General features: G+C 47.7%; 1 protein-coding gene across 1 annotated transcript in view; it reads right to left on the bottom strand.

Annotated features, from left to right (window-relative positions):
* Nucleotides 1–13,300, bottom strand: part of exoc4 (exocyst complex component 4) — an 83,965-nt gene that overhangs the window by 46,782 nt on the left and 23,883 nt on the right. Inside the window, exon 11 of the mRNA XM_040173427.2 lies at nucleotides 3,814–3,910. Within this exon, the coding sequence (XP_040029361.1) occupies nucleotides 3,814–3,910 (97 nt within the window). The remainder of the gene's footprint in view (nucleotides 1–3,813; nucleotides 3,911–13,300) is intronic.

Here is a 13,300-nt window from a genome sequence, read left to right as displayed (position 1 = left end):
TAAGAGCCTTTCTATTCCTCCTCACTCTCTATTCGCTCTATTCTCGCCCCACCCGTCTGTTTCTTTTCATATCATCTTTTCCTTTGTGCTTTCCTCTCATTCCCTTCCATCTGTTCGCTCCTGTCTGTTGTTGCTTTCTTTCCCCTACCTTTCGTATCCCTCCGTCTCTGACCTTTCCGGCGTGTAAAAATCCTCTCTCTCTCTCTCACCTGATTCCCAGCTACTCTCCCAGTTTTTAATGTGGTGTTGGTTAGAGCGAGGGAGGGAGGGATAAAGAGGGGGCTATTTACCAAGCAAAAATCCAGCGAGAGAAGATTAGAAGGGAGTGCGAGGGCCCGCCGGAGCACAGCGGTACGTGCGTTTGAGACTCGGGACGAGGCGTCCAACGCTGCATTCTAATATAGCTGCACCTCTCTGAGCCCCACTATGTTTCGCCAATACTTACAATACAATACCGCTGCCTGGCTACTGGAACTCTGGGGATCAAATCTTTTTTTGCTCTTTTTCCACATCCGCCACAGTGGGAATGTGCATGTTTGATTTTTCTTTTTTTTAGCCCTTATCTGACCAGACAAATCGTCACGCTTCCGTGTAAGTACTGGGAGCGGGCCCGTTCTGCTCTGTAGTGGATCAACATCATAACAGACTATGTAATTGCTTCCATTGTCTTTGAATTAACAACATATGGTGACAAACTTGAAGGAAAAAAAACAAAGTGATAACACAACATCAGGATGATCTTTTGACGCCGGGTGTCTTCCCCTGCACAACACTCAATAAGCACCTAATAAACACCTCTTCTGATTTCCCATTTATTTAAAATAATGGCACTTGGCAGAACCGAGTCTCGTAGTTGACGAGGTCTCCTTTGACAATCGACGCCAAAAAGTAGCGCGTAAAGAGTTAAAGAAAGAACCTAAAAAGTCTTTAAAAGAGACCCCAGTTTACCTTTAAGTCCTGCTCTCTGCTCTGTGCGTGCCGCTCGAGAGGGGAGTTGATGAGAGTATGAAATAAAGTGCAGAGTCGTGGTGTCAGTCGTTTCTCACCACAGGCTGCAGCGCCGGCTCCATTGTGCCAAGCGCTCTCCATCAAAGCACGACCCCTCTGACTCCTTTCTCTCGGCCGCGGACTGCAAGGAGCGACTTTGAGTAGGGCGTGCACCGAATTGAGTACCCGCACATCACCGCGAGTACTTTTTAATAAGCTAATGCTGCGAGCTGTGGACTCAATCGGCTGTGAAGCACCGTTCAATCCAGGGCACCTACCGGGCTGATAGCATCTGAAGAGCGTTTTAATACGCAGATGCGGACAGCCACAACGTGCACCCACATATACATTTGCAGAAGGGCAATGAGTCATATTCTGAAAGGGACACAGCAGATTGCTTGGAAAGATGCCTGAAAGTTCCAACCCGATCACCCGTCCCCAGGTAATTTCTGTCCAAAAATCTATTTGGAGTCAGAACTGGTAATTAGAAAGCAAGCGAGATAAAAAGTTGAATTAAATGGAAAGGAAATTAGCCAAGCGAGAGTACGGTACTATTACATAAAGCCCTTCGGCGAGAAAGTTCAGGACTTTTGAGTCACTCAATTAAACTATTTCCATAGATCTGGCCATCATCCCTATCAATTATGATAACATTTTACAGACTAATTAACTGAGATACGGCAACTCTGCTCGACTGGAGGGCTTCAACTGCACACACGCGGACCCAAATGTGGCAGACGTCCTCAGGCGCGCGCGGTCATCCTGTCGATGGCGGACACGGAGGGATTAAGGGGCCCGCCGGAGCGGTTTAAAATGCCATCCTCGTCCGTAGCAGGGGGCGTAAATGCCACCCAAATGTCAGCAGGAGACCCCACAAGTCACCGCCACATGCACAAGCACTCCGCGGCCCCTCTTTGTTTGTGTGCGAGTGTCAAAGGACGGGGCCCTCTACTCCGACACAACAGGTCAGATTGCTGCACTCGTGAGGGCAGAACCAATCTCGCTCGAACTTCAAAGACCAGGTGGGATATATATATATTTAACCCCTCCAACATGGTCCGGAGCCCAGATGCCGATATGCAATTCTGATCACTGTTCACGGTCCGTCCCAAACAGAGCTTGAGTGATCCATTGCAGAGAAAGCAGACACCGCTCACACCTGTATCACGTAGGACGAATCCAGTTAACTCTGGGTTTACCGCGGTTAGATTCGTTGGTAAGCCTTTTAACGGATCTCATCTGTTAAACTTCATCATATCTAAATTCCTGAAGGTCCAGATGTTGCGGTTCTTTGGGAACCAGATGTAAACAAAGCACTTTGCACATAAGTGGTAAGAAAAAATGTGCATTTGTAGCTAGACATTAAGACTACGTATTCCCACATATTGCCACACACGCCACTGATTTCCTGTGCCCCCTACCACTCCCGCCTGCTTCCATCATTAAAGCTGCCACCAGTAGCGTGGCTGGCCGCGGGAGGTGTAGTGATCCATCAGCGGAGTGCCGGAGCTACGCCATTAGAAAACCATCTGCAAGAAACAGCGCTCCATTGGCACTGCTAGTCTGGAGAGGGCACGACAGAGAGAGAGAGATGTGCAGAAGGCAGTTTGGCGTGATTGATCTGAAACATTACAGACAACATGGAAGAGGTAAGGCAGAAAGCTAGTCACCGTTTTATTTTTGGTCATTTGGACACCGGCTCGGCCAGACCCACGGCGAGCAGGGGTGTGTGTTACTCGGAGAGGAGGGGGATTCAGGAGGCCAATCAGTTTGTTAGATCACATGTCTTCTGAGTACCGTCCAGCTTTACTAAAATAACCTCACGGATTTTCGGCCATTCCACGCCGTTTAGCGGGCGGTCCAGCGTTCAGTGATCAGGGTGTGTGCATCATTGATCTGCCAGTATACCAAACGTCCGTCGGTAATCAAACGCCAGATGGCCTGCGAGGAGCTGTGGCTCTCCACGAATTTTATCGTCACAACATTGAGATTTAAGGGATAAACGAAGGCGTATCCAGCCTCAGTGTGACAAACATGCACTGTGATGTTAGAGTTGTAGAAATGTAAGCCAAGCATCAGTGCAGACGTAGGAAACATCTCAGTTCAATAGATCCTAGGAGATAATGTATCCATGCATGGAGGCCAATTCAATTAAATTGCCTCACTATTAGATTTGAACCACTCGCTTGGGACCACTGGGCTGTATAGAAAACTACCAGGCATTCGTTTCATACACAAATTACAGCGGAAAAACCTTCACAATACTTAAATTTAATAGGGAATCAAAGAGGATGGTAGTCGATTTGTATTCCTGGATGGTATCAACCAAACATTTGGAACTGAAGGAACAGTGTATTACATCAAGTTTGATTTACGGTATCCCATTTAACATTAAAAAGGTTGAAATCGATAGCTGGTCACTAAGAGGCCGTGTAATATAATTAGTTTACATTTTACTGGTATTGAGTCATGTCCCAGCCTCCACACGCCTCGTATGGCTTGGTCATTGCTCTCTGATGGACCAGCATGACGCTTGTGGCACTTTCACACCCACATGCGTCGTAAACTTAATGGCATCCGGCCCAAATTGTTCCGGTAAGAATCGCAAATTGGTCATTTGTGCAACTTTGCCAGACATCAGTAGTGTCCTACATCCACAAAAAGTGATAAACATAACAAGATTTAGTGCTTTGGAACTGAAAAACTATTCCTCTTCCATCTGTAGAAATAACGGCTTGTTCGAAATCTGCTGACCACATTCCCAATAAGCCGGAAACCCGTGTTCCGGATGGGCCTCCATGTGTGGTGCGTCACTCTGTGCCGTACCTGAGAAGCGGCTGGAAGATGACGGTGATGTTCCTCGCTCCCGGTTTACACACAAACTTCATTTCTCCGCCTTCAATCAGGTTGTCATCAGCACCACCTGGAACGTAGATGAGACGGGACTTGACACGACCAAACATGACAAAATAAGCATCTACTCAGGCGGAAGCAGAGCGGTACGCGAGACTTGGAGGCGCATAATCACATGTAGGGTGACATTTACGTGGCTTAAGGAGGATTTCACAGCAGCCCACCCAAAACGTTCTTTCATCTGCGAGCTGCGTCCTTCAACAAGACACTGTATCCCAGACAACCCCGAGAGTGCTGCCCCATTAATGACCCTCAACTGATCTAGCTGACGAATGCAACAAGTAGGTTCTCTCCGTCAATCAACAGGATCCTAATACATCTCAAAATGATCCTGAAACATTCTTAAATATTTAATATCAGTAGATGCGTACAACTTCAGCCCGAATAATTCTGCCACTCGACCATCTCTGCTCTCCATCACAAACCCAAGCGCGTCCCACATGCTCCCGCACTCCTCCGCGTCACCGCGCGGGTAACGGGGTTAATCAGGAAATCATTGGCATGTTACACGCGCCCAGAGGAGCGGGGGAGTCGGACAGCGAGGGGAGAGGGGCTGCAGAACGGGAGCAAGGAAAGAACAGCTCATTACCTCCACTCATCCTGAAGAAATCAATATAATTGGGGGAGAAGAAATTGCGCTGCGTTGTCAATACAGGTAACTGCAAAGCAAAAGGAATGTCAATCTGTGTGTGTGTGTGTGTGTGTGTGTAACGGGATGAAAGGGGCATTTTGCATGAACGCACACGCTCATGTTTACTTACACGTTTCTACAGAACAGAAGGTGAACTGCCTTCATGCAGTGGATGTTATACATAACCACTTCTGGACCTATGTCGAAGTCCCACAGCACTCAGTAATAATGCATCCATGAAAGAAAAAGAAAAATGCAATAAATGTCCATTGAGCTCTGTGAGAGGCGAAACGTTTGCGGGGGAAAAAGTTCGAGACTAAGAATAACATCGGTTTGCTGACCGCACTTTCCTCTGGAAAGGGTCTTCAATCAAAATGAGGTGGCGCAAAGTGAACGGAGTCAGTTAAGTGAAAAAGAAAAAAATCAAACGAGACGGCGATCCACGCTGCTTTGACTGGGTTTTGAAACGAGTACGCTTGTGTGCGTGCACGTGTGCAGGAACGGTGGGATTTCACTCTGCCACAAAGCCCTGCTCTGCGGTTTCCTTCCGTTTCATTTCCATGTCCAATACGACCTCGCGGGGCTTGTGTGATACAACACAAAGAAACTTCGCCTGGGAAAAGCCTTTGCCGCATTACCTGCGCTGCCGGCGTAGCCGCGCATTCAAATGCATATCGAGCCATTGTTCCCGGTGCTCGGCTCCATAATACATTTCTAATGGAACAAGCTCCTATTGAAAAGTAGGGGAGACCACACTTTTCTTTTTGTTCAAAACGACAAGAGAAGCTTTCCACACATCCCAAACTTTTCAAATCAAGGCTTTCCGATTGTGATCTGTTGCCATGAAACTGGCCTGCACGGGGAGGCCGCGTGGAGACGGAGGCGAGTTCCAAATTGCTCAAACTCTCTTTCTCCGTCCTTCCTTCCTTCCTTTGGTGCCAGTTCAATTAAGACTCAATTACAGGCTCCTAAACAAAGCTGCCGCCATCGCACACTCCTGCTCATCCCCTCTCCCCCCCCCTCTCGTGCGGCATGTTTCTCTCCCTCAAACCATCAAAGTGTAAAGAGCTGGCTTAAACCTCCCCAAGTCCCCATGAATAACATCAACATGCCGCAGGCTCCGGGGAAGTTTGAGTCACCTGTCCACCAGGAACCGCGTCTAACTGGAGACCACACACACACACACACACACAAATTCACTACCATGTCCGTATTCCCGATGGCAGCGACCAATTTAATTTCATGCTCTAAACATCTGCATCCGTGTCAGACAAAAGGGGCGAGGAAGAGGCCTCATTGATCCGCGGGGTCTGGGACCAGCTGCCAACAGGGGCACGGCGCTGATGAATATTAAATAGGCCAGCATTAATATGCATGGAGTTCCTCCGAGTCGTCTCGATGTGACAGGGGGGGCTCCGGTTTCGGGTCAGGGGGCCACCAGACTGCTGCCAACCGTCTCTCTAAATAACATGTAAAAAAAAGTCCCACTTTGTTTGGGAGGGACTCGTGCGTTTGCGCGTGTGCGCTCGAGTATCGGTTGGCACTCATTGGACGAGTGTCTGTTCATCTCGGTCTCTTGGTGTGTGGTCTGATCCAGGATTAGTAGGAGGGGTGTGTGTGTGTGTGTGTGTGTGTGTGTGTGTGTGTAGCTCACTGGGACGGCAACTGAAAGAGGCAAAGGAAGAGGGCGACGCATTCTAATGTGGCCAAATCTGCACAAAATCCCCCTCGAGGACCACTGCTCAGTCTGCAACACACTCGCCTCCACTGATAAAAACACCCGGGGATTCGGTGGGGGGGACTGACAGGTACAGATATGTATACACACACACGGTTCAATGAATTTAAACAAAGTTACACAGAAAGAGATAGAGAGCCTAAAACACACACACACACACACACACACACACACACACACACACACACACACACACACAGTGACACCCATCCAGCCCCCTGTGGTGCCTCAGCATGGGCTCTCCAGCCCACATGTAATCAAGTCGGGCAGTGACTTAGTGAAATTGCATTAGCTACACTTTCGTGGGTTTGATGAGAAACAGGTTTGATCCGGAGATGAATTCCGGCCCTGCCCAGATTTAGGCAGGAAAGGAGCGAACGTGCGACGCCTTCTTTAACACACTCCCGGCGTCCCCGGGGACCGGAGGACGCAGACAGGTCTGCGAGTGTGTCGGCGAGAGCGAGATGAGGAAATCCAGAAGGGCGGGGAACGGAACAGTCGTAATCCCTAATTTACAAGTGGTTTGGATCACTTGTGTGTCTGCAACGTCCAAATAAAATAAAAAATACTATATATGCAAACATGTAAAACCACACATACAGAAACAGATGATAACCAGGTTCAATGTGCAAATATCACCTGATGTTTTGTGTTTTACATGTATAGATTTAATCTGTAAAGTATTGTTTTTTTAAAAAGGATCTTTGCTTTCCACTATCGTTTCTCCTCTAAAATGTCTTATGACAGAATTCTCTGTTGGGGATGATAGGTTTGAGGCTCCTCGCGTCTGAATAAATGTCAGGACGTGTTAAGGGGAAACGAGGACCGTGTGAACGGTTTCTGCTACTTCTGCCAACATCAGTCAGCGTTCCACATCTTTCAAACTTTCAGTCTTGCGAACAAACGCAGCGATCCTAAATGTGTGTGACCTGCGTTGGTGCAGCGGCCTTACCCAGTAGCGCTGAGCGGGGTCTCTGTACTCGAGCCGGGTTCTGATTGGCGCTGGCAGGGGGGGGAGACTGTGTGATTGGCGTAATTGGGAGGCACAATCATGTGCACAAACACGCACAACGGAGGCCCGCCAAAGTGAAAACATCTCGCTGTGCCGGACGAGAACGCACGAGCAGGACCAGGTTGAAGTGTGATGGGTGGGATTCTTCCCGCTCTCCCTTTGATTGAGACGTCTCATCTGTGCCGGTAGCCAGTCCTGCTTAGTTTGACGCTAAGTTGTAAAAGAATCAGACTGGCGGTCGGCTGCATTTTAACCGAGAGGAAACCTGCCGATCTAATAGGAACGATTTCCGGGTCAATAATGTATGACTCTCTGGTCAATTCCGGGCATCCCATTCCACTCAGACCGTCTTCATGTCTGATTAGGTCTTAATGAGAGCCTTCTATTATTAAAATGAATTAGATGGGATGCTATCTGCCGCACCACCAGCCAGGGGACCGAATCCATTCCTTAGCCGGGAAACAAACGTGATAAATAAATCATAGTATAAATAAATTCAGGTGTAAATTGAGTTGGATTAATTATTAAAGGCCTCGCTGTGGCACACGATGAGTCTCCGTGGTTTGGGGTTTAATGGAATGCACATCTCTCAGTGGCGGCTCGACAATAGTGCTCCCCCCGGTAGCAGAATGGAAATTAATTGTGCAGAATGTCTCTTTATTTTGACATAAGGACATATGGCGGTTAATTTTTTTTGAGGACAGGTGGGAAAGTGGGGGTTTGGTGAGGGGGCGAGGGGGTGCAATTGAAAAAATATTGCTTGTCCAGACTTCAGCCTGCACCTCGGCACAGTGCTTTTGCTTTGCTTTTGTTTACACGTTGCAGAAACAGGGACAGACTCAGATACCCATCAACGTTATTTTGTTTTTGATGACCTTGAATATACATCAGAGTTTTACAATTGCTTCAGTCTAGACTGGAGCAGTAGACCTGCCAGGCGGATGGATGTCATGGCCCGAGCGTGAAAAAAACACCAGGCTCTCCGTAACGCCGCCGGTTACGGCACCGTTCTGCCCGTGTAGCATTTTGAGGAAAACCAGCATCACTCCAATCATGAAGGGGTTAAAAAAAAAAAAAAAAAAACATCCTTTTCTTTCCAACCGGCGTGTCTTCAATCTGTCGACCGTAACAAAGAATTACCTCAGGAGTGATTGAGCACATGCACGTGAGTGCACGTGTGAGTGGATAACGACCAGGGGAACTAATCGGCCGGAAAGCAAAGTGTCATCACATCTTTGATTGGACCCAGCAGGGAATCAGACGGCACATTGCACACCACCTCTTTCTTTACCGCGAGAACCTGTTGCATGCTGGGAAAGGAAGAAGTGGGTGTTAGTCTGTCCGGCTAACAGCGAAGCTGCTACCGTGCAGGTGCCATGTGCCTCAAAAGCCTTGTGTACCTTTCTTCCATCCGTCCATCCATCCATTCCTCCATCCTTCCCTTCCTTCCTTCCCCCCTCCCTTATTTGTTCGTCTTTCCAATTTCTCCAATCAGCCGGTCTGAGATTAAAAGTAAACACGGAGGTGACAGCCAAAGCCGCCAATAATGACAACAACCCTGCTGATCAAAATTAGCCCTAGGTTGGGAAGATAAGCCAAGCTCTTCCTCTCTGATTAAATGTCTGTGCTGCGTAAACTACAACAACCTTGTTCCGGTCTCCTTCTGTACCCCCCCCTGCTCTGGTTTTGATCTTCAACTTTTAAAGTCTGCCTCATCTGCGCGTCACCTTGCCAGTGTCCTCATCTTGAGCCCATGTGAAGAAATCTCGGACCTTTCACTACAGGCGACACGGAGGTGTTTCTCTCGGGAGGCTTTGTGAGATTAAACATTTTTACATTTTGGTTACGTGACAACACGCTTCGCTGTGGCTGGCGGATGTCGGCCATACCTAAGGTTCAGAATCAGCTTCGGGAGGCCAACGGCGCACAGCCAGGAGACCTGAATCCGACACGCGTGCAGCGTCTAATGTGGATGGGCTTTGGTTAATGCGGGGGTAATTTTGGGTGACATCCAGATCCCCTCCGGGGCTCCAGCAGGTGTTGCTGGCTTGTGTTCGGATAATGAGACCTGCGATTCACATTTTGTCTCGAAGTGGAGAGCCAAAAACAGTTAATGAACAGAAAAAACTGTCTGCGCGGTGCAATGTGTCGGCACCGATTCTGTAGAAGACCGTGGTGCACAAACGCATGACGGCCAGTGTGTTTGCATTGGAGTCAACTTGGTGCATTTTCCACATGGTCCCTGATTTCAGCACCAGAGCTACTGTGATCTGATCACTAGTCCCACAGCAGAAAAATACCACGCTACATTTATGTGTGTGTGTGTGTGTGTGAGCGCGCGCGTGTGTCTTCAAAAGACGACGGGAGAGGAATCGTATCTCTAATGTTTTAACCAATCAACCTTGCTGAAATCTATGTACGAGCAAATTGAACACGATGAGCCCGAGCTAACGCACACAGAAGGCTAGGACGTGTGCAGAAGTGTGTGTGTGTGTGTGTGTGTGTGTGTGTCTCTCTTGTGCAGAGCACATTTGCTTTCATGCTGAACACAAACAAAGGCTTTTCACAGTAATAGCCTGTCAGGTAATTTTTATCTAGGAAACCAGTTCCGACGCTGCTGGAACAAAGCGATTCATACGGCGTGTGGAGCCAGAGGGGAAACATGTCATTTTCTAACGCCATTCCTGCAGGGTTCACAACTCTGGCGCGGACTCGGTCACAACGTGCCAGTCAAATACAGCGTGTCGGATCCGACATGTGTGACACAACTTGGCATGCATACTTCATGTGGTGTTAACAGACACACACACGCGGCTACTATAAAAGCCCTCATCAGTCACTAATGTGACATGTGGCTTTTCTACATCGCCCAGCTTGAAGGGTTATGCTAGACTCTGAATAATTCCCAATTAGAGGGACACCTTTGAAAACCAAAATTGGTCTAGCCGAGGATATTCAGTCTATAGGCTATTTTCTAACATGCTCCCTCGGGCTGAGAGAAAAGAGAGAAGTCCAGGAAAAACATTATAGTCTTAGTCTCTGAAAACGTTCCTGTGAAAACATGTTCTCCCTCTGAAGCTGGGATACAGATTCAGAAATGTCTTAAAACAAGGTTTTGAATTGTTAATGAATACAATATAACCTGCTTAATGGAAGTAAACCCATTGAACTCAATCTGTTCAGAGTTTTGGAAGAGCTTATTTTAAAATGGTAAATCTTTTCAAATAAAGCGCAAATGTGATGTAATCCAGAACGACCTGAGGACTTATAGTCCTCAGATGGAAATCCTATAGTCAGGTAAAATCAGTTCTGCATTTACACAAGAGCCAAATGCTTTCCACATTTTATGGAGCGTCTTCAAGACCCTCGTTTCTCTAAATACCAGATGCATCATTATTTATTTGACATTGGGGGTCCATTTGATTTCATTTGCGCACAGGCCAAAAAACAAACAAAACTGTACACATAGAAAAGAGCACAAAAAATGTAACACAGCCAAAGAAAGATTAGTACGAATCATCTCTTAACGGAGCAAGAAAGCAACAGGAGAAAATAAATAAAACGCATCAAATGTGGCTAAGCAGGCGTCTTCGACGTCCCATCGCCATAATCCTTTAATAATTATTGATATTTCTTCATGGACAGAGTAGAGCTCTTTTATGAATATAATAAATCAGGTCGGCGGAAGTCGAGTATTGATCAGCCGACGAGATGAGTGAACAACCATTACCCTTGGATTCTGACAACGCGTGAAGAGAATTCGTTATTGAAAAATAATAATTGGAAAGGCAAGTTAGTGATTTTACCATAAGCTCAGCCGAAAGCGGTTCTTTGGAGCAGAACGAGATCAGACCCTCGAGCAGCTATTTGAATAAAAAAAAAGGGGGGGGGGGGGGTCTCTTCAAAGGCCAACTTCATAAACAATCACGTGTCCAGACGTCCCTCGGCGGAAAGCGCGGCCTGTGAAAACGTGGCTGTCAACATCTGCTTACCCCACCGCTCACCTACACCCATGTCTCCCCCTAGACATTTTTCCATTTGCACCTCTTCTCCCACCCCCCCCCCCTCCTTCCCCGTCGAGGTGTACGAATCAGCTTGACAAGGAACACCACTTCAGGTTGCCTCCACTCCTCCTCCTCGTCTCATGGGAACACGAGGCTTTTATACATAAACAGGACTCCATAATAAAGCTCGGGCTGTTTGTTTTCCTCTCCCCCAGACTGAGCCTGCGGTATGAAGAGGTGTGGGCCGAGGGAGACGATTGGAACTGTATCGCTCGAGCCGGGGACTCGGCACGACGGCTCTTTTTGTTCGCCGGACACCGCGACAGCGAGGACATTTGAATATCAAAAGGAGAGCGGGGAATGTGTGAAACAAAGAGCGGAACCGAGGTGGTTGTGATTGCATCTCAGGAGTCGAACGGGGTCACAGGGAGCTGGGAATGTGTGCGTGCCTGCAGGAAGACAGGGAAAGTCAGTGTATACTCGTGTGTATGTTTGCTTACACAAATAACCGCGGCGTCCGTGTGTGTGTGTGTGTGTGTGTGTGTGTGTGTGTGTGGAGGGGGGGCATTTGAATGGGCCCTTGGGCAATATTGCAAAAACATTAAGGGGAATAACTAAAAAAAACAATTAGAAAGAGATGATTATTGGGATGTACTCACACTTCAACTACCAAACGACCTACTGCGAGTCATCCGCTGCCCACACACACACACACTGACACGCGCACACCTCAGCGAGGCAATCAAAAAAGCAAGGGGGGCGTGTGATGGGAGACGTGGGGAGGAATATGGGGGGGAGTGGGGAAGCGGTTATTGTCATAATGTATTCATAGGGGAACGTGATTGAATCCGTGATTCCAGAGCACTGATTTGCCAGGGAGACGGACGACCCAGCCCCCCGCAGACACTTGCACACGTGCACATTGGGCCCCCGCATATGGACACCTTGCGCGTGCTCTCTGGCTGGCGGTCTCGCCACATAAGTTTCAAATGCATTCCAGATGTGGCTACATATGGAGCTGTAATAAAGTCTTGAGATGGAGCGTTGGATTAATTGAAGCGTTTGAGGCGTGCTTCGACGGAGAAGGCGAGCAATTAAGTCCCACTGTGTGTGTGTGTGTGTGTGTGTGTGTGGCATTTGACTACCGCCTGTGTAGCTGTCCGCGCGTGTGCAATGATATATGGCAACACTCAAGAGACATACATTACAGATATTACGGATTAATTTCAAACCCATTTGAGATAGGTGGTTGAAAAATCATTAAGCGTTCCGCACACAAACCGGTGCAGCTCTCACTGAAAGATTCGAGAGACGGAACGAAGACACTTGGCCCGTGGTAACCTCTCCAACATGGACGTATACTTTCTATCGATAGCATTCAGGAAAGTGCAGGTAAAGGCTTTTGCAAAGAGCAACATCTGTATTTCTGACTTTGTACCCTACTTAGAACATGTTTTCTACTGCCAACGGTGCATAGCCGGATTTAAAACCAGCAATCAACGCTTATTTCCAAGACCGTGTTGGTGAGCAGCTGAGTTAATAACTACATTGACTCGAAGCAGAACGTTGCGAAAGAGAAAAAAAAAAAAAGAAAAAAAAAAGGAGTTTAGGAAACTCCGAGCAGGGAGATGAAGAGACACACATGACTGAGCATTAAGTGTTGAGTAATCCCACAGCCAGAAGAACTCATCAACTCAATCTCTCGTTTCTAACTCTTTTGCTCCCTACAGTAAGTTTTATTTGAACCGTGAGGGGAAAAGTCCCTTCCCACACCGTCTCGATACATGTTTTTCTAATTTCTTCCTTCAGAAATTTCTTAATGGCTTCTTTGCTGGACCCTGATGAAAACAACGACTTTTAACCTCCCCCCTCCCATCCACACCCATCTTTCCTCTCCCTCCATCACAGTCGACTCGTTTCACTTTCTAAATGATTTCTTACTCCTTCAATCTCTTTTGCAGCTGTCGAGGCCCCGGCCCGGGCTCGTGGCCGGTGCTGCTCATTGTGACAGGTGA

The sequence above is a fragment of the Gasterosteus aculeatus genome, chromosome 4 (genome assembly GCF_964276395.1).
Source record: "Gasterosteus aculeatus chromosome 4, fGasAcu3.hap1.1, whole genome shotgun sequence".
Taxonomy (NCBI): Eukaryota; Metazoa; Chordata; class Actinopteri; order Perciformes; family Gasterosteidae; genus Gasterosteus; species Gasterosteus aculeatus.
This window is presented reverse-complemented; position numbering and strand designations above follow the sequence as displayed.